The 24,711-nt window shown below is 29.1% G+C and overlaps 1 protein-coding gene across 1 annotated transcript in view; it reads left to right on the forward strand.

Moving 5' to 3' along the window:
- Window positions 1-2,493: 2,493 nt before the first annotated feature.
- Wnt4 (Wnt oncogene analog 4) overlaps window positions 2,494-24,711 on the forward strand; it is a 125,852-nt gene continuing 103,634 nt past the window's right edge. The window contains exon 1 of the mRNA XM_075297686.1: window positions 2,494-5,601. Within this exon, the coding sequence (XP_075153801.1) occupies window positions 5,015-5,601 (587 nt within the window). The 5' untranslated portion in view covers window positions 2,494-5,014. The remainder of the gene's footprint in view (window positions 5,602-24,711) is intronic.

Here is a 24,711-nt window from a genome sequence, read left to right on the forward strand (position 1 = left end):
ATATAGCCCCCATATAAACCGATCCCTAGATTTGACCTCCGGAGCCTCTTGGAGGAGCAAAATTCATCCGATCCAGTTGAAATTTGGTATGTGGTGTTAGTATATGGTCGGGAGCCACCGTGGTACAATGGTTAGCATGCCCGCCTTGCATACACAAGGTCGTGGGTTCGATTCGTGTAACGCTGGTGACATTTCTGAGGGTTTCAAAGCTTCTCTAAGTGGTTTCACTGCAATGTGGAACGCCGTTCGGACTCGGCTATAAAAAGGTGGTCCCTTGTCATTGAGCTTAACATGGAATCGGACAGCACTCAGTGATAAGAGAGAAGTTCACCAATGTGGTATCACAATGGACTGAATGGTCTAAGTGAGCCTGATACATCGGGCTGCCACCTAACCTAACCTAGTATATGGTCTATAACAACCATGCAAAAATTGGTCCATATCGGTCTATAATTATGTACAGCCCCCAAATAAACCGATCCCCAGATTTGACCTCCGGAGCCTCTTAGAGGAGCAATATTCATCCGATCCAGTTGAAATTTGGTATGTGGTGTCAGTATATGGTCTCTAACAAGATTTGAACTCCGGAGCCTCTTGGAAGAGCAAATTTAATTCGATCCGGCTGAAATTTGGTACGTGATGTTAGTATATGGTATCTAACAACCATGCAAAAATTGGTCCATATCGGTCCATAATTATGTATAGCCCCCATATAAATCGATCCCCAGATTTGACCTCCGGAACCTCTTGGAGAAGCAAAATTCATCCGATTCGGTTGAAATTTTTTACATTGCGCCAATATATGGCGGCTAACAGCCACGCAAAAATTGGTCCATATCGGTCTATTGTTATATATAGCCAATGGCCAATCACACAAAAATTGGTCCATATCGCCAAAAATAATCTACCAAAATTTTATTTCTATGGAAAATTTTGTCAAAATTTTATTTCTATGGAAAATTTTATCAAAATTTTATTTCTATAGAAAATTTTGTCAAATATTTATTACTATAGAAAGTTTTGTCAAAATTTTATTTCTGCTGAAAATTTTGTCAAAATTTTATTTCTATAGAAAATTTTATCAACATTTTATTTCTCATTTTCTTTGATTTTCTTCGACCTTTTTTATGTTATAATTATAATTATTAATTTATTATTATAAAATTTTATTTCTATAGATAATTTTGTCAAAATTTTATTTCTATACAAAATTTTGTCAACATTTTATTTTTATAGAAAATTTTGTCGAAATTTTATTTCTATAGAAAATTTTTTCAAAATTTTATTTCTATAGAATATTATGTCAACATTTTATTTCTACAGAAAATTTTGTCGAACTGAATTGTATACGTTTTTAATCGGTCTTTTTTTTTTTTTTTGTTTAATATATCCCCCATATGGACTAACTTACAATTTAGAAGACTGTGTTAAGGATTTTTTAAGATACCTTGCCATGACTAAAAAACTAAAAAAGGTAAAAAAACTATATTCGAATTAAGAATGTAATTTTATTAAATTCAAATTTCCCACAAAATATTTCAGATATTCAAAATTTTTTAAATTAGACCAAAAATGCGACCATCTTGAAATTCTTATGGTTCTAGAGCCATATTTGCAAATTCTCACTCCATTTTCTTCCTTCAAAATATGATTTTTTGTTAAAGAGAAACAAATTAATTATGTCTAATAAATTTCCTTGGATTTTTGGAAATTGTTTTACTTATTTCTATCTTACCTGCGTTTGTAATATAGCTTAGTTAAACATTTTCTAAAATTAACCTACATTTGCTCTCCTGGTGGATTCACCATTTTAAGACATATTCTCCGCATATCTCATCAAGACCTATATTCAAAACATACTCTTCCAATTTAGTTTTAAAGTTGATTTTTCTATTTCAAACAACTCCAGAGGAAATTATCCATTCGAAAGTTATTTTCCTCCCACTGTACATATTACCAATATGCAACACGCAATTGCGCACACATTACTTACAACAAAAGCCTACATACAACCCAAAGGTAAAAAAAAAATCCCAAAAAACAAATGCTGCTACAATCAAACAAATTATGCCTCCTCCATCATCGACAAGGGTTAAATGAATCTAACAGCGGACAACATTTTCCACATGCAACAAATGTATTTTGCCAGCCCGCCATATCAAGTCAACATGCAAGTTTGATGGTAGTGTTCGCACAACCGTACTCCTCATGCACAACCAAAACGAGGCATACAACATTGATGTTGTATGAAGTGTGAACATCATAATGATGTTGTTGTTCACTTTGGAGAAGGAATACCAACGAACGGAATGAAGCAGCAACACGATACGACAATTGAACGACCGACAAACAACAACGACGAAACGAAGTTCTTCCTCTACTTCGAGTGATGTGCTCTGCTCTGTTGTCCGTCCGTCCGTCCATCTGTATGTTTTGTTACTAAAACGACAGTTGGGCCAATACGAAAAATTCAGTCGAAAAAAATTCATCAAAGCGATAGAACGTGCGTTCAATGCGATACGGTGTAGTTAGTGGTGGTCGTTCAAAATTATTCTGTTACTTTAGTTGTGAGTGAGCAGTGAATCGAATGAATGAAATTTTACATGCATTGAAGTGCTAGCTAGACGGCGTTTATGCTAAAATCCATCCACAACACTACTACTACGGCTAATAGTTAGACCGTCTATTTATCGAAAAAGAAGAAGAAGCATTTGTTATTCATTTAACACCACAATGAGAGGGAGAGTGAACACAAAAAAATAAACAAACAAAATCATCATAAATTAAAGCCTATCAATGAAGAAATTGAGAAAAATTCTAATAAATTAATTAAAACTTACAACGAAACAATTAAAAATAGAAAGAAATTAAATGCAAAAAAAAAAAATACTCAAACAATTGAATGTAATTGTGTTTTAGCAGACACATTAGAACTTGCTGTGAATGCAATTGTGGTGTGAAACCTTCTCTTTGGAGTAAAGCCCTTAAAAAGGGGCCAACTGCTTGATTGTCTTTTCACTCCAATATTTTGATCGATGGAGATGTTAAAGAAAGTGTTTATGAGGATTTAGTGCAAAGACATAACAATAACAACAAAAAACAAAGCCGCTTGCCGGTCTTCCTCAGATATTGACTGTGACCACGGTGGTGGTTGCTAGTGCCCTGTATCGAAAAACAAAAACACCGAGAAATGCCAACTTGCAGTAGCCGGTCTCTGATAAACGGATAACTAAAGTATTTGATTTCCTCAACTCAATTTGACTTGGACATACCAACTATAAGTAACACAACGCAACTATTGAACTCACCTTGTGTCTGGCATATCTGCCTTCGAACAAAACAAAAAAAAACGAAAAACAACGGCTGGCGTTGGCGACGACAATGTCCCATATCGCCATTGTGCCATCACTATTAGCCCCACACCAAAGTGCATAAGCGTCTTACAATCGTAGACAACTACAAATGCAACGAAAATCAACAACCAGCCCAGTGTAATGTAGTGGGCTACCCCCAATTGATTATCGAGGAGTAAACGTGTTTTAGGGCAAGCAAAGAAGGCAAGCCTTCCCCATCGATGATTCTTCGTTACTTTCGGTGTGGTATGTGTGTAGTGTGTGTATGTGTTTCAACGGGCCAGTGGTCTCTATAGGTTTTTAATCGGTACGAGTGCGGTGAAGACTGAAGCTAAAAACGTTTTCGGAAAAGTTAATGCGCGTATTTTGTCGGCCTTTTGTGTGATCTTTAAAGGCATTTCTTCCCCCTCCGCCAAACGATCAGAACAACACCAACAACAAACACAAAGGAGGCCATCAAAAAAGACAGCGGCTGATTTGAAAAAGCAAACAACAACAACAAGAACAAAAAACACAGGTTCTTGTCTTCTTGTTCATCTTAAACATAAGTGAATGCAAGAGGATCAGCATTATTATTATAAGTGGCCGTGTGTGTGTATGTGTCTGTGCAAGCATACAGGTGAGGTGTATGTGTGCCAACAACTGATCATATCCGTATAATGCAACAACAACAATAATAAAATTCCATTTGTGTGAACAAGTGCCGCAAAACCAAAAAATAAAAAAGAAAACAAACTTCAAACTCTCATTCATATAAAGAAAATCACACACACTGATATATACAATTTCTAAAGGTATTGGAATAACTGATTATTAATCTCTCTCTCTCGCTCTCACACTCTCCATCCTGGGACAATTAAAAAGTGATAATGTCCAGTTTAGATGACCCGTTAAAAACAAAAAGATTCACAACACCCATTATAGCAACAACAACAACAACAACTCTATATGACTTACTGAAGTAGCAATATTGTTGTTGTCATATAAAAGAAAAACAAGTGAATCAAAGAGGTTTTCGTAGAAACCTAAGGCCATTAAAGCAATTAAAATAGATATAACAAAAACAAAACTACAACATAAAACAAAGGGAAAAAATGATACCAATGAAATCTTAACAACAACAACATTAACAGAAATTTGAGTGTCAAACAATTTAACAGGAATTATCACTGTAACAGAAAAGTATTACCAAGGAACCAAAAAAAAAATACTTAAAAATATAACGAAAAATTACAAAAGAATAATTTGAAGATATTAAATCAAATAAATAAAATATATTAAAAAAACGAAACCCTTAAAAAATCAAAAATACCCCAAAAGAAATCTCAAACACATTAGTTTTTTTCTCATAAAAAAAATATATTAGATCAAGTTTAAAATATATTAATCTTAAAAAATTACTCCATACATATTCAAACATCACTTAGTATTAAAAAATATATATATTTAAACAGAAAATTAGTGCTAAAAACTTAAAAACGTCCTCAAAAGGTACTTATAAAGCTAATATAAAATATCCGTTTTTTTTGTAATAAATAATTAGAAATATTCGTAAAGATCTCTCGGATAGAGACTTTTATCAAGTCCTTAAACAAAAGCAGAAAATTACATAAATAACCACCAATAGAATTTTTTAACAATTTCATTAAAAATCCCTCAAAATGCATCTCCTATGGCTTTTAAGTATAGCCCTCTTGGCTTTATGGCATTTACAACTCATACATTGTGATGACTTATCTATGCATAGTGCATCTCCCCAACAATCCCACAATGGAGGCTTACCACAAAATTCTGGCTCCCCAGGAGGCTTAGGATCGAATGTTTTAACATCGGGTCAAACTATAGGCCTAGTCAATCCACAATCTCCTGGTAGTAATCTCAATCAATTGGCCGCAAATAGTTCTCTGCTGAATACACTCATCAATGGTAATGCCAATAATCCCAGTTTGAATGGTATAACCAGTTCTATGTCTGGTGTTTTGGGAGCCGTTGGTGTAGGCGGTTCTGGTCATATGGGCCATTCATCGGGAAGCTCTATGGGTTCACATGGAGGAACAATGAGCGGTGGCGGCGGTGGTCATCATGGTCATGCTTTGGCAGGTTTAGCCAATTTGGGCATTGTGGTTCCCGGCCATCGTATAAGTTCGAGTGTTACTTCCGATAGCGGCGGACGTTATAATCCCTCTTATATGGGCCAAGGCAGTATTGATTCGATGGGCGGAAGCAGCATGGGAGGTTCCCAATATTAGTAAGTACTGAATTTTATTTATTACTATTAAAATTATACAAAATATATTCATAAAAATTATCACTGCCAGGCGAATATAGACAAGAAAAGAATTTGTCATTATATTGTTCGTTTAATTAAATTATCTGATGAGAAAATTACATTTATATTATTTTTATGGTATCGAAATCATATATTGAGAAAAATGTCATGGCAATAATTATATTAGTACACGGATGAAAAAGACGGTTTTTCATATGTTTGGGTGTAAAAATTGTATGTTTGGAACTAAAATTTATGTTAGAACATATTATGTTTGGGACATAAAATGTTTGTAAATATAATATGCTTCGATGCAAACATATATTAATTTAGAAATAGCCTAGAAACATATATGTGTTTAGAAAGACAGACCCAGAGAGTAAAAGAATGGAAGTAACCAATTGGCGCCTTAAAAATATATATACACAAAGAAAATTGAATTACTTTTTTTTTCTAAAAGTATATGCCTAACAATATTTTGTTTGGACTAATCCTGAAAATATATATGCTTGAAGAAAAATGTGTTTGGGGCATATGTTACAGATTTTTTTAAGGGTGTAGGATAGTGCGTGCCTGAGTTTATGACTTGGTTAAATCCCTTTTTAAGATTTTATCCAGAAAAACTATAAACCTGAGTGAAACTAAGGAAATTGATTAAAATTAATTGTAATCATTTTAAATATGAGAATGATAATAACAAGCAAGGGAGCAAATAAATTATTAATTGAACCAACCATAAAAAAACAATTGATATTTATTTATTTTATAAAGAATTTAAAGCTGTAACAAATTATGATATAAAATGAAATAGGTACTAACAACAAAGGTTTTCGATCTGCACAATTAATTGATATAATTTATCTAAATATATAAAGTATACAGAAACAAGTATATACAGCAGTAAGTTCGGCCGGGCCGAATCTTAAATACCTACCACCATGCTTTAAATATTAGGATTTCCTTTTAAGTTTCAGGGGGGTTTGAGGTTAGGTGGCAGCCCGATGTATCAGGCTCACTCCATTCAGTCCATTGTGATACCACAACCAGTACACTTCACGAAGATAAATTTAAAGATTTTACCTATAAAGACTATATCAGATTTTGGATTTATAAGAGCCATTTTTGTTTGAGTTTTAGAGGAATGACTAACATCTCTTGTAAGTGTGCAAGAAAATTATAAAATAATGTCTTGATTTGAAATCTTAAAACTTTAGCTTTTCACCCGAGAAGTAAAATTTGGAAATTTTGCATTGAGTTTCAGGCAATTTTCATGATCACTCCGCCTTCTATACCCTCAAGTGAAATCGGTCCATATGGAGGCATTACCAAATGGACCGATAAAAACTTAATCCGATACACGTTTTTGTGATCCTTAAATACCAAAATATTTACAATTTCAGGCAAATCGGATAAACACTACGGTTTCTACAAACCTAAGGAGTTAAATTGGGAGATCGTTCTTATGGGGGCTATACAAAATATGGACCGATACTCACCGTTTCCGGCACACCTCTTTATGGCCCGAAAATACCTCTAGATTTTGAATTTCAGGCAAATTGGATAAAAACTACGGTTCTATAAGCCCAAGAAGTAAAATCGGGAGATCGGTCTATATGGGGGCTATACCAAAACATGGACCGATACTCAACATTTGCGGCACGCCTATTTATGATACTAACATACCTCTAGATTTCCAATTCCAGGCAAATTGGATAAAAACTACGGTTTCTATAAGCCCCAGAAGTAAAATCGGGAGATCGGTCTATATGGGGGCTATACGAAAACATGGGCCGACACTCACCATTTTTGGCACACCTCTTTATGGTCATAAAATTCCTCAAGATTTCAAGTTTCAGGCAAATTAGATAAAAACTACGATTTCTATAAGCCCAAGAAGTAAAATCGGGAGATCGGTCTATATGGGGGCTATACCAAAACATGGACCCATACTCAACATTTTAGGCACGCCTCTTTATGATCCTAACATACCTCTCTATTTCCAATTCCATGCAAATTGGATAAAAACTACGGTTTCTATAAGCCCAAGAAGTAAAATCGGGAGATCGGTCTATATGGGGGCTATACCAAAACATGGACCGATACTCAACATTTTCGGCACACCTCTTTATGGTCCAAAAATACCTCCAGATGTCCAATTTCAGGCAAATTGGATAAAAACTACGGTTCTATAAGCCCAAGAAGTAAAATCGGGAGATCGGTCTATATGGGGGATATACCAAAACATGGACCAATACTCACCATTTTTGACACACCTCTTTATGGTCATAAAATTCCTCAAGATTTCAAGTTTCAGGCAAATTGGATAAAAACTACGATTTCTATAAGCCCAAGACCCCAAATCGGAAGGTCGGTTTATATGGGGACTATATCAAAACCTGGACCGATATAGCCCATCTTCGAACTTGATCTGCCTGCAGACAAAAGACAAGTTTGTGCAAAATTTGAGTACGATTGCTTTATTATTGAAGACTGTAGCGTGATTACAACAGACAGACAGCCAGACAGACGGACAATGTTATATCGTCTTAGAATTTCTCCCTGATTAAGAATATATATACTTTATATAGTCGGAAATCGATATTTCCATGTGTTACAAACGGAATGACAAACTTATTATACCCCCGTCATCATTCTATGGTGGTGGGTATAAAAATATCATCAAAATATTTCCCATTAAAACATTAATTGAAGTTGAAAACATAATCAACTAAAATATTAATTAATACAATTAACTTTTAAAAAATCAAAAGTCAATTAAAAAAAATAATTTAACAATTTTCCATTTTTAATTAAAATATTAATTATCCCAATTAAAGTTTTACTTAAATAAAAAAATAATTGAAAATTTTATACGAAAATAATTAATATTTATGGGTTAATTAAATTTTGAATTAAAGAAAAATACAACTGTAATTATAATTCCAAAACTCATAAAAAGTATAAACTCTTGTGAAATAATAAGAAAATTAATCTGAAGGGAAAATAATTATAAATAAATACACAATAACACAATAAATAATAGATTTGCTCAATTAAACAATTAATTGCAATTTTCAATTCGAATATATCTTTTATGTCTTATTAATTTTGTAATTGATTCTATCATTTTCGTGATTTAATCACAAAAAAAATATTTTCTATCTATATACAGAAACTAATATAACTGTTATTGAAATTTGAAAAAAAACCATATAAATAAAAAATTAAAGCAGTCAATAAATAAATTATTTAATTTAAATATTAATTGTACCAATAAAATCATAATTTATTTACATAAATTAGTTCAGTCAATTAATTTAATTAGTCATCTACCCCGCCAAATCTATATCTAGCCGCCCGGGTACAGATTTGTATCTGACATTTTTTTCAATGACTTTTTTTATGGAAAAGATATTTAAATAAGTTGAGCCGAAAATATTGTTAATTTCTGTGAAGAAAAAAAAAACAGATGATGTCAAAATGACACCAGTATCTAGGAAAACCTTTTTATTTTTATGCATATTTTTGTTAGTTCTCTAAAATTAAAAATATAAGGGCAACAAATTTGACATTTCCAATTTATACCATTCATTCAAATATCCCCGTTTCATATTAAAACATTGTCATAATAAATTTGTCAAGTCAACGCCATATTATTTCACCCTATGGGCAAAAGATCGATGTTCATCCTTTTGTAATTGGATAACTTATAGCTTTTATCATTTCCCCACTACAGCAAAGTAAAGTATAACAGCAATAAATTTTTTATTTTGTGGAATGTTGGTCTATCAAATCCTGCCATACAATTTCTAATTAAACTCAATTTTAATAGTCTTTTTGGAAAAGCCCAACCAAATCATATCATCCCTTGCTCACATTGGAGCTATGATGGAATCTTGGTGAAATACCAACATAAACCAAAAAAACAAACTAAAAAAAAAACTCGTCTCTTTTTACGAGTGTCCTGGAAATGCAAGCATATAATTGGTATGAAAAAGACATTAATTTTGATATTATCATCATAATGAATTCTGTATTACCGTTACGTTACATCATGGGAAGCCCTATCCAAAACAACGAATTCAAACCAACAACAAATCCTCCCCCTTTTGACACCCGCATAACCGCAAACATCCCCGGTATGGATTTATTTTTAAAAGCGCTGTGCACAAAAGCAAAAATAATTTATTTTCTTTGGGGAATTTGGTTTATGCGTTTTTTGTTTGTTACTCTGGCAAAGTTGCATTTTTATTACCCGCGATTATTCAAAACAATGAACAGCCGAAAAGAAAAATCAAAACCAAAATAACAGCTAAAACGGTAGAGATACAACCGCAACTTCAATTTGAATAACTAAATCTGAACGAAGGACTGAAGAAACTCTTATTCGCTTACTCGTCTATTTTTGTTTGTTTTTTGTCTGCTTGATTATGAAGGGCCTTATTACTGTAAGGCCTGTGAAAATTGAAAAGAATCGTTTGTCGTAACTTCGAGATTTTCTTCCCCTAACTGGTCGAAGCAACTAGTCCAGAACCAAGCCAATTGGCGAAACAATTAGTGCGGAAGCAAGCTATATTCCGAAGCAACTACATTCCGAAAACAAGCTAAATACCAAACTACTTATGAGGAAGTACGCTAAATGCCAATACAATTAGTATTGGCAAATCTAGTTGTTGAGGCTACTAGTGCGGAAGCAAGCTAGTTGCCGAGACTACTAGTACGGAAGCACGCTAATTTTCGAAACAATTAGTGCGGATTGGTTAAGTTCCTATTGCTTAGTGTGGTCGTGCCACTCTTGTTCATATCATTGGCTGTCTGAACACTCCTTGTTGCTTAAAAAAAACTCGGATTTATACTCCCACACAACCATGACGTCGATGAGAATTATATTCATAGTATATAAAAATATGTGTTGCTAGAACTCAGAATCTCTTGTCACTGCATGTACTCATACTCACCCAGACTGCATTGTTGTCCGATAGTATGCATTGAGTGTGGTAGTGAGTATGAACTATTTTAAGATTGGGAGCAAGTACCTTCTATGCCTCTAACAAATCATTAAGCTATCATCAACATAGCTTACAAGTCTAGTTTATATTGCATGACCAACGAGACTAATTATTATGGTATCGATTTATTCAACAATATCTCTAACTCTGAACCAAGGCCTACAGAGTTGACAACTTCAACATTTGCAATCTCTAAACCATTTCGAAAAGAGAATTGACAACGTGAGCAAGATATAAACACGGGTAATAACAACAACAATAGAGGTAACATTACAATGTTGTTGTTGGTTGTAACCATGCGGTTACTTAGCAAGTAGAGGGCGAAGTAGTGTTATTGGTGTCGTTGCTATTTTAATATGAAAAGTTCACATAATTTACATTTTACAATCCGAGAGAACGATGAAGACCACCATGGATAACATCTGAGGCTTGCCGGGAATAGATTCATTTAGCCGAGCACCACAAATAATCATAGTCCTCATTTGGTTGGCAGAGGAATGGATCATCTCCTGCCGTTAAATAGATGCTCTTGGCATGGCAGCGATGTAAATATCCTCCCTTTAGACCCACTCTGATTAGAGAAAACAACACGAGGGCGGTGATAACCATTATCGTAAACATTTGCATGCCATCTCCCATTACCCCGCCGAATAAGCAATTTGTCTTTCCTTGCAAGGTTGTAACAATGCTTTGCTCTGGCTGAGAGCAAAAAACCGACCGTTTGCATGAATGAAATCACATTTATCGCCCTTGCTGCTTTGTCAATTGAGCGTGAAGAGTGGCAGACAAAGCCGACTGCCGCAAACTCCCATAATTATTAACAAATGATTTTGCTTTGCATTAATAATTCATAACCTCTGTTCCACTGCAAAAACGATACTTCCCAGCTTTTTGGCCAGAAGTCAGAATGTGTCATCACAACAGTTCACCATTTGTTGGCAAAATGTCAATGATGCCAAAGGAGAATCTTCTTAGCAGTCAACGAAATGAGATTAAGCAAAATCAATGTCGTATGATGATGCTCTTTCTTCCTTTCCTTTTGGTTTATTTAGTTATTCAATCAGTTTGAAGTTCCTTTGTAATGCCATTGGTTATGATTGTAACATTGACTATATTCGAAATCTCCCTTTTGAGTCATCCTCATAATCATCTTTATGGCAATTCATCCATAATCTATTGAATCATATTCTGCTGCCAGCAATCATCTTAATTTTACAAAGTGAATATGTTGATAACCAAAGGATTGTGAGTATACATATGCAATCCTCAACACAACCGTTAACAGTATCGTTTGAATTTATTACTATGGATAAGTATTTATTGAAGAGAAATAGGAGAATTTGAAAAATATAACATTTTCCCCCCGAAAACCAGACTAAAATTTAGATGGTTTACTGAACTATCTTATTTGCTCTTTCTTTCATATATGAGACGAACTCATATCCGTAATATTAATGTTAGACAATAAAAATTTACAACCACAATGAACAATTATTACAGTGAGAGTATAGCATGCAAATAAAATGCAATATATCTCCCAATGTGAGAGTAAGATTGCGATGAGCGAATTTATCAATGTGTTTGTGAGATAACCAATCTAGAGCAATGATAATAGCATTTAGGAAAGATCATCTTATGTTATGTTAACATTAGGAATAACATAAATACATAATAACATTTAATGGAAAGCTTAACATATGATATTCATATTAGCCAATATCAATTTAGAATAGCAGCGAACAGTTAATATTGATATATATCTCAATGTGAGATGGGCGTATTTATCTATCTGTTTTTGTGAGATATTCTATTGAGTATCGAGAGCAATGATGCTAACATTTAAGATATATCACCTAAACTTATGTAAAGCTAACATAAATGCATAGCTTAACATGATATTAACAACGCTACTATTTTTACTCGAACTAAATAATGCTTGGTTTATCTTTAGGCACTTGTTTAACATAAATTATATTTATATTATTATAATAATACATAATATTTTTTTATTATTTTTTGCCTATTAATTTCAGTTAACCCTCTAATGCCCCAATTTTATTTGCCAGCTGATTAAATTTTCAATATTAACGACAAAAAAGCAAGAAAACTAAACAAGAAAAATGTATACGGTAAAATTCAATATATGCTGAAAAGCCTCTTGAACAGTTTCAACTAAGTTTTCTTTTTATTTTACCCATTTTTGTTGTCTTTAAGTGTGTTTTACTAAAAGCTTCCTTATTAAACGAAACCCGCCAAAAGACGGGACTGGGCATTAGAGGGTTAATGTTGGTAAATTTTCTCCAACAGTCAAATTGATCTGATCTGTAAGACATTCTCCATTTATGCCTTAGTTTTGGTTACACATTTTTCATTGCAAATTCTAGGCGCTTTAAATTGTATCATGAGCAAAAATGAGAACCAAAATTTACTTTAATTTTTTATTGAGTTCATTTTTACTTAATATTAAACAACAATTCATAAAATCTTTGAATTAGATTAACTTATTTGTCCCAATCGATAAAAATACAGTTTCTCAGCAAAAAAATGGAGCACTATTTGAGCAGGATTGTAAGGGAGAGAGGCAGTTCCAACTGCTTACAAAACAACCGAAACAACGCTGGTTTTTGTGGGCGATGTCCCGATTTAGAGCAGCTTCTACAAAGCGCAGATATAATTGCTCATTTCAATAGCAATATTGCTCGGAACTGATATATAATTTTGAGTTTCCTATTTTATAGCATTGTTGGTATCAACGAAAACAGCACTAGCTTTCATGCATCTATACTGCATGAATTCGTCACAATAACGTAAACGAATGATAATAACTAGTTTGATTACTCGTTTACGTTATTCCCACTGATAAATGCAGTGTGGATGCACTGCCTACTTTATTGTATACCAAAAAGCGCAACCAAACTCTTACTGCTGAAGTATTTTTTGCTAGGTTAGGTCGAAAATAAATATAAGAAAGCGAACTATCTAGGTTTAAAAAAAGTTCAAAAGTACAGCCGATAGGCCCTCTCTTTGTGTGATAGCCGAACCCAGCTATATTAGTCTAAGATATAAATTCCTCACAGAATTCGATTGTTTACGACAATTGTCCTTGGCTCACCCATGGATTCATGTGAAACAAGTGAGGAGTTAGCACTAAAAAGTATTTTACGTTTATCTTCGGAAACTAAGTTAGAAGGATTTCTGTTCAGAAAAGAACATTCAATTCAAGGCTTCCTAAAATAGCCAGAACCCTTAATCTTTGACTATAAATCTTAGACATTCCTTTATTCCCACTTTTACTGTCACCTTAGGAGCAATTGCCAAATAAAAAATATCATTGATCCCTCTTAGATGTTTGTTTAAAACCGATCCAGGACCCAAATTTTTTAGAACACAAAGCTCTATTATGGCGATCCTTAAATATCTATATGAACGATACAACCTTTTGCGGTCGTTGGATTTGGAAAATCTTGACAACTAAAGAAATGGTTACTGATTTTCGATGTGCTACCCGTACATTCTAAGGGCTTAACTCGAGTCCATTACCTGCTTTTGATAAATTCAGCAGATTTTCCTAAAGTCGACAGTGATATTGTTTTGGAGTCGACAACGATGTGGATGACGGGTCATACTACGATGACATTTTAGGTTAGGTTAGGCTAGGTATAGTGGCAGCCCGATTATATTTACGCTCACTTAGACTATTCCACTCCATTGTGTTACCACAGGTGGTGAATTTTCCTCTAATCAATGAGTGCTGCCTGATTCTATTTTTAGCTCAATGACGTAATGACGTTCGGTAAAAGCACTTAGAGAAGCTTTGAAAAATGAAAAAGTCATTAATATTACCGATCTACTGTTGAAAAACTTTTTGGTGTTCGGTCGAAATTCGGATTTCCATCTAACCATTGCACCACTTAGCTCCCAAATGACGTGACATCCAAGTTCATTAAGATTGTCCGAGCGCACTTGTTCACTTCAAGGGTTGATGCCAACAATCACATTAGACGATTACGGAATTGAGGGATCATCCAAACTTCTGTTGCCCTAATATCAGAAGAGCCTATGATTGGTATGCTTTGTGCCTCTTTTGGTGGAATGTGTGGTGGAGATAGGTTAAGTTAGGTTTAGCTCGCCTTTTTTTCGGAATCACTTAGACTATTCAGTTCATTGTGTTTCCACCGCTGGGGTTGGAACATCTTGGGGTAACCTGAGTTATCGCAGCTCCTTTTATGCAAGGCAATTCGATGCAGTATAGTGCATTATAGAGTCCCGGTTTCAATTCCGTCTTGTATCCAAACCCAAAAATGTCTTTTCCCAAATATCTCATGTGAGATAAAGGGACTTCCTTCAAGATTTATTCTCCACTAATTATTATTATAGTTTCTTCGCTATTCCTCTTCTATTGCTGTTACGATAACATTCCTAATACCCTTCCCATTCACTGTTCAATATCCAGCATCGGCATTAATGAAAATTAGTAAGATTCTTATGTGTATAAATTAAAGTATCTGGTCGGATTCCTTTCATTTTTGGACTACGGACTATGCACAAAAATCGTTTAAATACTCGAATCTCCAAATACAAGAAGCTAAAGAAGCAACCAGGAGCAGTAACACCGGAATGCCATAACCATAACATTCAATTGTTATTTTACGCAAAAACGAGAGAGAGAGAAACACAGACATCATCACAATAACACGGTCAGGCAAAAAGGGATAGCAGGCAGGCGGCAGTTAGGGAAAGATCTACTCCATTGATTCTTTTTTCAACCAAAAGACGAAGAAGAAGAAATTCGCAAACAAAAGACATTGACTTGATTTAAATTGACACGCCTCAGACACATAAAATACAGTGAGCAACAACAAGGAGTAGAGTAAGTGCATCATCACATACGACTACGATAAGAAACTGAAACTAACCCAGTAAAGACAGTCGATTTTCTATTACAAAGGAGGCCAAATAATGAAAGACGGGAGGGTGTCTCTCTTTCCCAAAAGATTAGCTAAATAAGTTGTGACTATGGATGAAGTGCTGCAAAGATTGCCTAGAACTGATAACAGCCAAGAGTACCAATAGCTTCACAATCTACTATTTGGTTATAATCAACAACAATACCTTAATGTGGATGGGTTTTCTTAACTCCTACACAAAAATTCTTAGTTATTATAATGCATTTCATGCTTCCACCTCCTAGAGCTAGGCGTTACAGTTGTAAAGTAGGAGAAATGCTCTTACATCTACGACTATCCATTGTTATGGGCCATCGATAATATTTCTTAAACGATTTTTGATTTGTTACAGTCTGTTGCCATTATATTGATGAAGTCTCCGTAGATCACCTGCACAGAGAGATAGTTCATCGAAACTAATTGCATAGTTTCCCATAATAATTTATAGCAATGGACCGTATCTTAAATATATTGAATAAGAACCATGTTAATTCGATTGACAGATGTGTAATAAATCGTTTGTCCTGGATCAATGTACTGGAAAAATCATTTGTTTCTCTTATCATGATTCGTTACAAATACAAGTTTGAATAGATTTGAAAGAGAACCATCATCCCATCATCAGCAACAAATATATAAAGGCGAATAAATTTTTCATAGCTTAGTAAATAAAATTTTGAGAAAATTTTCTATAGAAATAAAATTTTTACAAAATTTTCTATAGAAAAAACAATATGACAAAATTTTTTATAGAAATAAAATTTTGACAAAATTTTCTATACAAATAACATTTAGACAAAAATTTTTTACAAAATTTTTTATAGAAATAAAATTTTGGCTAAATATTCTATAGAAATAACATTTTAACAAAAGTTTCTATATAAATAAAATTTTGACAAAATTTTCTATAGGAATAAAATTTTGACAACATTTTCTATAGAAATAAAATTTGACAAAATTTGTTATAGAAATAAAATTTTGACAAAATTTTTTATAGAAACAAAATTTTGACAAAATTTGTTATAGAAATAAAACTTTAACAAAATTTTCTATAGAAATAAAATTTACTATAGAAATAAAATTTTGACAAAATTTTCTATAGAAATCAAAATATAAAATTTTGCCAAAATATTCTATACAAATAAAATTTTGGCTAAATATTCTATAGAAATAAAATTTTGATAAAATTGTCTATAGAAATAAAACGTTAATAAAACTGTCTATGGAAATAAAATGTTGACAAAAATTTCTATAGAAATAAAATTTTGAACACATTTTCTATAGAAATAAAATTTTGACAAAAAATTCTATAGAAATAAAATTTTGAAGGAATTTTCTATAGAAATAAAATTTTGAAAAAAAATTCTATAGAAATAAAATTTTGAAAAAATTTTCTATAGAAATAAAATGTTGACAAAATTTTCTATAGAATTAAAATTTTGACAAAATTTTCTATAGAATTAAAATTTTGACAAAATTTTCTATAGAAATAAAATTTTGAAAAAATTTTCTATAGAAATAAAATGTTGACAAAATTTTCTATAGAATTAAAATTTTGACAAAATTTTCTATAGAATTAAAATTTTGACAAAATTTTCTATAGAAATAAAATCTTGACAAAATTTTCTGTAGAAATAAAATTTTGTCCAAATTTCCTATAGTAATAAAATTTTGGCAAAATTTTCTATAGAAATAAAACGTTAATAAAAAAATATAAAAATTTGCCAAAATATTCTATACAAATAAAATTTTGATAAAATTGTCCATAGAAATAAAACGTTAATAAAACTGTCTATGGAAATAAAATTTTCACAAAAATTTCTATAGAAATAAAATTTTGAAAAAATTTTCTATAGAAATAAAATGTTGACAAAATTTTCTATAGAAATAAAATTTTGAAAAAATTTTCTATAGAAAAAAAATGTTGACAAAATTTTCTATAGAAATAAAATTTTGTCCAAATTTCCTATAGTAATAAAATTTTGGCAAAATTTTCTATAGAAATAAAATTTTGACAAAATTTCCTATAGAAATAAAATTTTGATAACATTTTCTATAGAAATAAAATGTTGAAAAAAAATTCTATAAGAATAAAATTTTGACAAAATTTATATAAAAATAACATTTGGACAAAAAATAGTCTATTTACTAGCTAGTATTTATGCAACTCATCAGGTATCTGCCAGTCTTATATTTTTTGCAATCGCTAAAACTCTTATTTACCCAAAGTCTACTAACACTATAAGAAACAATTGCTACTACTACCTAGGCAATTATCTTCACAAAATTTAATTTGAAAATTGCCTGATGGTTGATTAATATCTATAATTGGGAAAAAATCATAGAATACACAAAAAACAAATCACAAAAATCAGATTGAAGTACGACAACTTTAAACTGGCAATGACTTCAAATTTGAGCTTTTAATTCTCGTTTTGTGCTGATGAATGATCTCCCCATGGCATCAATGACAATATCAATTATAACTGCAATTTTTGTGCTGATCTAAACGTTTTCATTTGGCATCAGCTTAAGTTTCCTAAGAAGCCTATAATTTACAAGAATGTCCAATGAATGAAATGAGTCGTTGTTGTTATACCCTACATCCGGTTCTATTCTATTTGATGTGGATGAAAATATGCTTATCAAAATTATTCGTTCATAGATATATTGATCAAAAAGATTATGAAGATTATTCTACCTTGATTTTTTTGTCAAAAACAGTCTAGAAGTGGAAGTCAACTTTTTTATTTTTTTGAAAATCGATTCAAATCGACTAATCGATTAATATAAATCGACTTTAGGATTACTATAGGGGCCAATATAGTCAGCCTCTGCCGCCTTTAGGTCTTTTTCTTAATCGATTGTTTATTATTTTGAGCTTCTCAAAAGCATTTTTTTGTATCTTTATTCAGTCAAGGCTTTTGATTATTATTTTTTCCGATTTGAATTATAAATTTTTGTTTAGTTTTTTTTTTCTGCCTCCTCAGCTATAGCCTAAATACTTTTGCCTCAAAGGCTGCCGGTGAATTTTGAGACCCAGACAAGAGATGAACAAAAAAAGATCAATCGATTTTAGTTTTGTTTTTTCTAAAGAACAATGAATATTCCAGATATGAATAGGAATTTAGCATTGTCCAATGATTTGAAATCATTTCCACCGCAACGATATGAAAGATTTTTATGTCTCCCTTTATTATTGGAAATATGCAAGCTTTTCTTTTCTCTTTATGGTTGAGGCCAATACACAGAAATTTCATTTCGTTTTTTGGCTCCCTTGAAATAATTCCAAATGATTTACATTTACTTCTCAATTTCAATTTGCAATCTAGATAAGCATAGATGTTATAGAAGATATAGAAAATAATCAACAAAAAAGAATCATGAAGGAAGAAAAACAAAGACAAATAAACATTTCCCCATAGAAGAATTGCCGATGTATGGCAGAGTGGCATAACAACGCTACAGTGAAGAAACCCGACCAAAATTCAAATTATCAAAATTTTATTTCCTTATTATTTCCATAGAAAATTTTGTCAACATTTTATTTCCATAGAAAATTTTGTCAACATTTTATTTCTATTGAAAATTTTGTCAAAATTTTATTATATATAGCAAATATTGTCAAAATTTGTTTTATTGAAAGTTTTGTCAAAATGTTATTTCTATAGAAAATTTTGTCAAAATTTTAGAAAATGTTTGGCAAAATTTTATTTCTAAAAAAATTCCTCAAAATTGTACTTCTATAAAAATTTTGTCAAAATTTTATTTATATAGAAAATTTAGTGAAATTTTAATTTCTATAGAAAATATTGTCAAAATTTTATTTCTCTAAAAAATTTTTGGCAAAATTTTATTTCTAAAACATTTCCTCAAAATTGTATTTCTATAAAGAATTTTATCAAATTTTTTTTTTTTATAGAAAATTTTGCCAAAATTTTATTTTATAGAAAATTATGCCAAAATTTTATTTCTAAAAAAAATTTCCTCAAACTTGTATTTCTATAAAGAATTTTGTCAAAATTTTATTTCTATAGAAAATTTTTTCAAAATTTTATTTCTATAGAAAATTTTCGGCAAAATTTTATTTCTATAGAAAATTTTCGGCAAAATTGTATTTCTATAAAAATCCTCAAAATTGTATTTATATAAAAAATTTTGGCAAAATTTTATTTCTATAGAAATTTTGTCAAAATTTTATTTCTTTAAAAAATATTTCAAAATGTTATTTCTATAGAAAATTTTCGGCATTTTGTCAAAATTTTATTTCTATAAAAAATTTGTCAAAATTGTATTTCTATAAAGAGTTTTGTCAAAATGTTACTTTTGGCAAAATTTTATTTCTAAAAAAAATTCCTCAAAATTGTACTTCTATAAAATTTTGTCAAAATTTTATTTATATAGAAAATTTAGTCAAAATTTGATTTCTATAGAAAATATTGTCAACATTTTATTTCTTTAAAAAAATTTTCAAAATTTTATTTCTATAGAAAATTTTTGGCAAAATTTTATTTCTAAAAAATTTCCTCAATATTGTATTTCTATAAAGAATTTTATCAATTTTTTTTATAGAAAATTTTGCCAAAATTTTATTTTATAGAAAATTATGCCAAAATTTTATTTCTAAAAAAAATTCCTCAAACTTGTATTTCTATAAAGAATTTTGTCAAAATTTTATTTCTATAGAAAATTTTTTCAAAATTTCATTTCTATAGAAAATTATTGGCAAAATTTATTTCTGTAATTTTTGGCAAAATTTTATTTCTTAAAAAAATTCTCAAAATTTTATTTATAAAAAAAATTGGCAAAATTTTATTTCTATAGAAATTTTGTGAAAATTTTATTTCTTTAAAAAATATTTCAAAATTTTATTTCTATAGAAAATTTTCGGCATTTTGTCAAAATTTTATTTCTATAAAAAAATTTGCCAAAATTGTATTTCTATAAAGAGTTTTGTCAAAATATTACTTATATAGAAAATTTTGTCAAAATTTTATTTATATAGAAAATTTTGTCAAAATTTTGTTCCTTTAAAAAATTTTTCAAAATTTTATTTCTTTAGAAAATTTTCACAAATTTTTATTTCTATTACAAATTATGTCAAAATTTTATTTCTATAAAAATTTTGTTAGAATCTTATTTCTATAAAAAATTTGACAACATTTTATTTCTATTCAAATTTTTTTCAAAATTTAATTTCTATAGAAAATGTTTATTTCTATAGAAAATTTTGTCAAAATTGTATTTCTGTAGAACATTTTGTTAAAATTTTATATCTACAGTAAATGTTGTCAAAATTAAATTTTTATATAAATCTTTGTCAAAATTTTATTGGATATCTCAATTTGTTCTTCCTAAAAAAAAAACTTCATAAGATGAACCACCGTTTGCGTTTTCCTCTACTAGGCCCCATATAAATCCTAAACAATGATGGAAAATATACTACAAACATTTGAATATGAATTTCTTTCTTCCTTCTTTTTTTCTATTCTCTAAAGTAAACTTAAAATTTCATAATTTGGAAAAATTATTTATTTAGAAACACACAAGTAAGAGAGGAGTATCAACAGAACAAAAAGCCAAAAAGATTTCTCAAGAAACAATGAATAAAAGTTTAGCATAAAGTGGAAGACTTCTAGCACTATTTGTTTAATCCAAAATGTTTGACAATAGCAAGAAGAATAAAGTCCTTTTGGGTAAATGCTGTTGGAAATCCCTCTCCCCACCACAGTCTCTTCAAGTGGGTTCTTTCTTCAAGTGGACAAATAGTAGTAGAGTAGAAATTCAAGCTAGCATTATTAGCTTGAGACATTAAGTTTGGCATTTCGGTTTTTTTTTTTGTGTTCTTCATCTTTATTTTTTGCAGATGAGCACATTTTTATTAAACAACTTGAAAAACTTTAGCTATAAATGTTAAGACAATAGACAAACATAAAAGTTGAAAATTATAAAATTTAATGATAAAGCAAAGTTTCCATATTTTGGCTAGATGACTTGAAAGTCGATGGTTTGTCGGAGCATATTGGTTGGCTGGGTTTTTTGGTTTCTTTGCCAAAGCACAATTTTGGTCATAATCGTAAAACATGATACCGATATTACACAAAGGGAGTTTCTACTCCCAATTGGCCGCTGGACATACGTTTAAGAAAATTTGATAAAGACAAATTTTAAATTCTCCATAATATTATATATAAAAATATTTAGAAGACACAAAAGGAGCAAAACGAGATCAATTAATTTTAAGATTTAAGAGATTTAATTAATTTTGTCCTTGCCAAGTTTTTATATGAAAGAAAAATTTTAAATTGGTTAAATGTTCTATAAAAATTTTTCTATAAAAACAAATAGTAGGATTTCCTAAAACATACATTTGGAGAAAAATTTGAGAAAATTTAAATAAATTTGACAAATCCACTTTTTCTCTGTTGGTTAAACTACTGTTGTAGTTTAGTCAACGCAATGGTTTTAAGCTGAAAATCAAAACAACAAATATGATTGATGAACAAACCAACGATAAAAAATAAAAGAAATAACATTTTGTCACAGTTTTCTATAGAAATAAAATTTTGACAAAATTTTCTATAGAAATAATATTTTGACAACATTTTCTATAAAAAAAATTACAAAATTTTCTATAGAAATAAAATTTTAAAAAATATTTCTATAGAAATAAAATTTTAACAAATATTTCTATAGAAATAACATTTTTGCAAAAATTTTCCATAGAACTAAAATTTTGTGTAAATTTTCTATAGAAATAAAATTTTATGTAAATTTTCTATAGAAACTAAATGTTGACCAAATTTTCCATAGAAATAAAATTTCTCCAGAAATAAAATTTTCTTTAGAAATAAAATTTTGATAAAATTTTTTATAGACAAATGTATAGACAAAATTTTCTAGAGAAAAAAACTAGAGAAAAATTTTTTATAGAAATGAAATTTTGGCAACATTTTGGCTAAACTTTCTATAGAAATAACATTTCGACAAAAGTTTCTACAGAAATAAAATTTTGATAAATTTTCTACAGAAATAAAATTTTGATAAATTTTCTATAGAAATAAAATTTTGACAAAATTTTCTATAGAAATACAATTTGGACAAAACTTTCTATGAAAATAAAATTTTAAAAAAAATTTCTAAGGAAATTAAATTTTATAAAAATTTTCTATGGAAATAACATTTTAACAAAATTTTCTTTAGAAATATAATTTTGTCAATAATTTCTTCAGAAATAAAACAAAATTTTCTATAGAAATAAAATTTTTACAAAATTTTCTATAGAAATAAAATTTTGACAAAATCTTCTATAGAAATAAAATTTTGACAAAATCTTCTATAGAAATACAATTTTGACAAAATTTTCTATAGAAATGAAATTTTGACAAAATTTTCTACTGAACTAAAATTTTAACAAAATTTTTTATAGAAATAAAATTTTGACAATAATTTCTATAGAAATAAAACTTTGACAAAATTTTGTATAGAAATAAAATTTTGACAACGTTTTCTATAGAAATAAAATGTTTACAAAATTTTCTTTAAAAATAAAATTTTGATAAAATGTTCTAAGAAATAAAATTTTGACAAAATTTTTTACAGAAATAAAATTTTCTTTAAAAATAAAATTTTAATAAAATTTTCTATAGAACTAAAATTTTGACAAAAGTTTCTATAGAAATAAAATGTTCACAAAATTTTTTACAGAAATAAAATTTTCTTTAAAAATAAAATTTTGAAAAAATTTTCTATAGAAATAAAATTTTGACAAAATTCTTTATAGACAAAAATTGACAAAAAAATTTATAGAAATGAAATTTTGACAAAATTTTCTATTGAAACAAAATTTTGGCTAAACTTTCTATAGAAATAACATTTCGACAAAAGTTTCTACAGAAATAAAATTTTGATAAATTTTCTACAGAAATAAAATTTTGATAAATTTTCTATAGAAATAAAATTTTGACAAAATTTTCTATAGAAATACAATTTGGACAAAACTTTCTATGAAAATAAAATTTTAAAAAAAATTTCTAAGGAAATAAAATTTTATAAAAATTTTCTATGGAAATAACATTTTAACAAAATTTTCTTTAGAACCATAATTTTGACAATAATTTCTTTAGAAATAAAACAAAATTTTCTATAGAAATAAAATTTTTACAAAATTTTCTAAAGAAATAAAATTTTTACAAAATTTTCTATAGAAATAAAATTTTGACAAAATCTTCTATAGAAATACAATTTTGACAAAATTTTCTATAGAAATGAAATTTTGACAAAATTTTCTACTGAAATAAAATTTTAACAAAATTTTCTATAGAAATAAAATTTTGACAATAATTTCTATAGAAATAAAACTTTGACAAAATTTTGTATAGAAATAAAAATTTGACAAAATTTTCTATAGAAATAAAATTTTTACAAAATTTTCTTTAAAAATAAAATTTTGATAAAATGTTCTAAGAAATAAAATTTTGACAAAATTTTTTACAGAAATAAAATTTTCTTTAAAAATAAAATTTTGATAAAATTTTCTATAGAACTAAAATTTTGACATAAGTTTCTATAGAAATAAAATGTTCACAAAATTTTTTACAGAAATAAAATTTTCTTTAAAAATAAAATTTTGAAAAAATTTTCTTTAGAAATAAAATTTTGACAAAATTCTTTATAGACAAAAATTGACAAAAAATTTTATAGAAATTAAATTTTGGCCAAATTTTCTATAGAAATAACATTTTCATTTTCATTTTCATTTATTATTCTCCAAAGTAATATACACAAAGCCAAACCTGGCCTAATTAACAATATATTACAGATTTATGCGGTAATAAACTACAATAACAGGTTTATTAAGAAAAATATTAAAAAAAAAATCTAAAAGAATTTAATAACAATTAAGCTAATAAATAAATATATAATAAAAATATTAGAATTAACATAAAAAAATATATATATAAATAAAAAAATATATATATAAAATATATATATAAATTGAGAAAATTTTCCATAGAAATACAATTTTGAGAAATTTTCTTTAAAAATACAATTTGGAGTAAACTTTCTATGGAAATAAAATTTTCTATGGAAATAAAATTTTAACAAAATTTTGTATGGAGATAAAATTTTAA

The sequence above is a fragment of the Haematobia irritans genome, chromosome 2, assembly GCF_050003625.1.
Source record: "Haematobia irritans isolate KBUSLIRL chromosome 2, ASM5000362v1, whole genome shotgun sequence".
Taxonomy (NCBI): Eukaryota; Metazoa; Arthropoda; class Insecta; order Diptera; family Muscidae; genus Haematobia; species Haematobia irritans.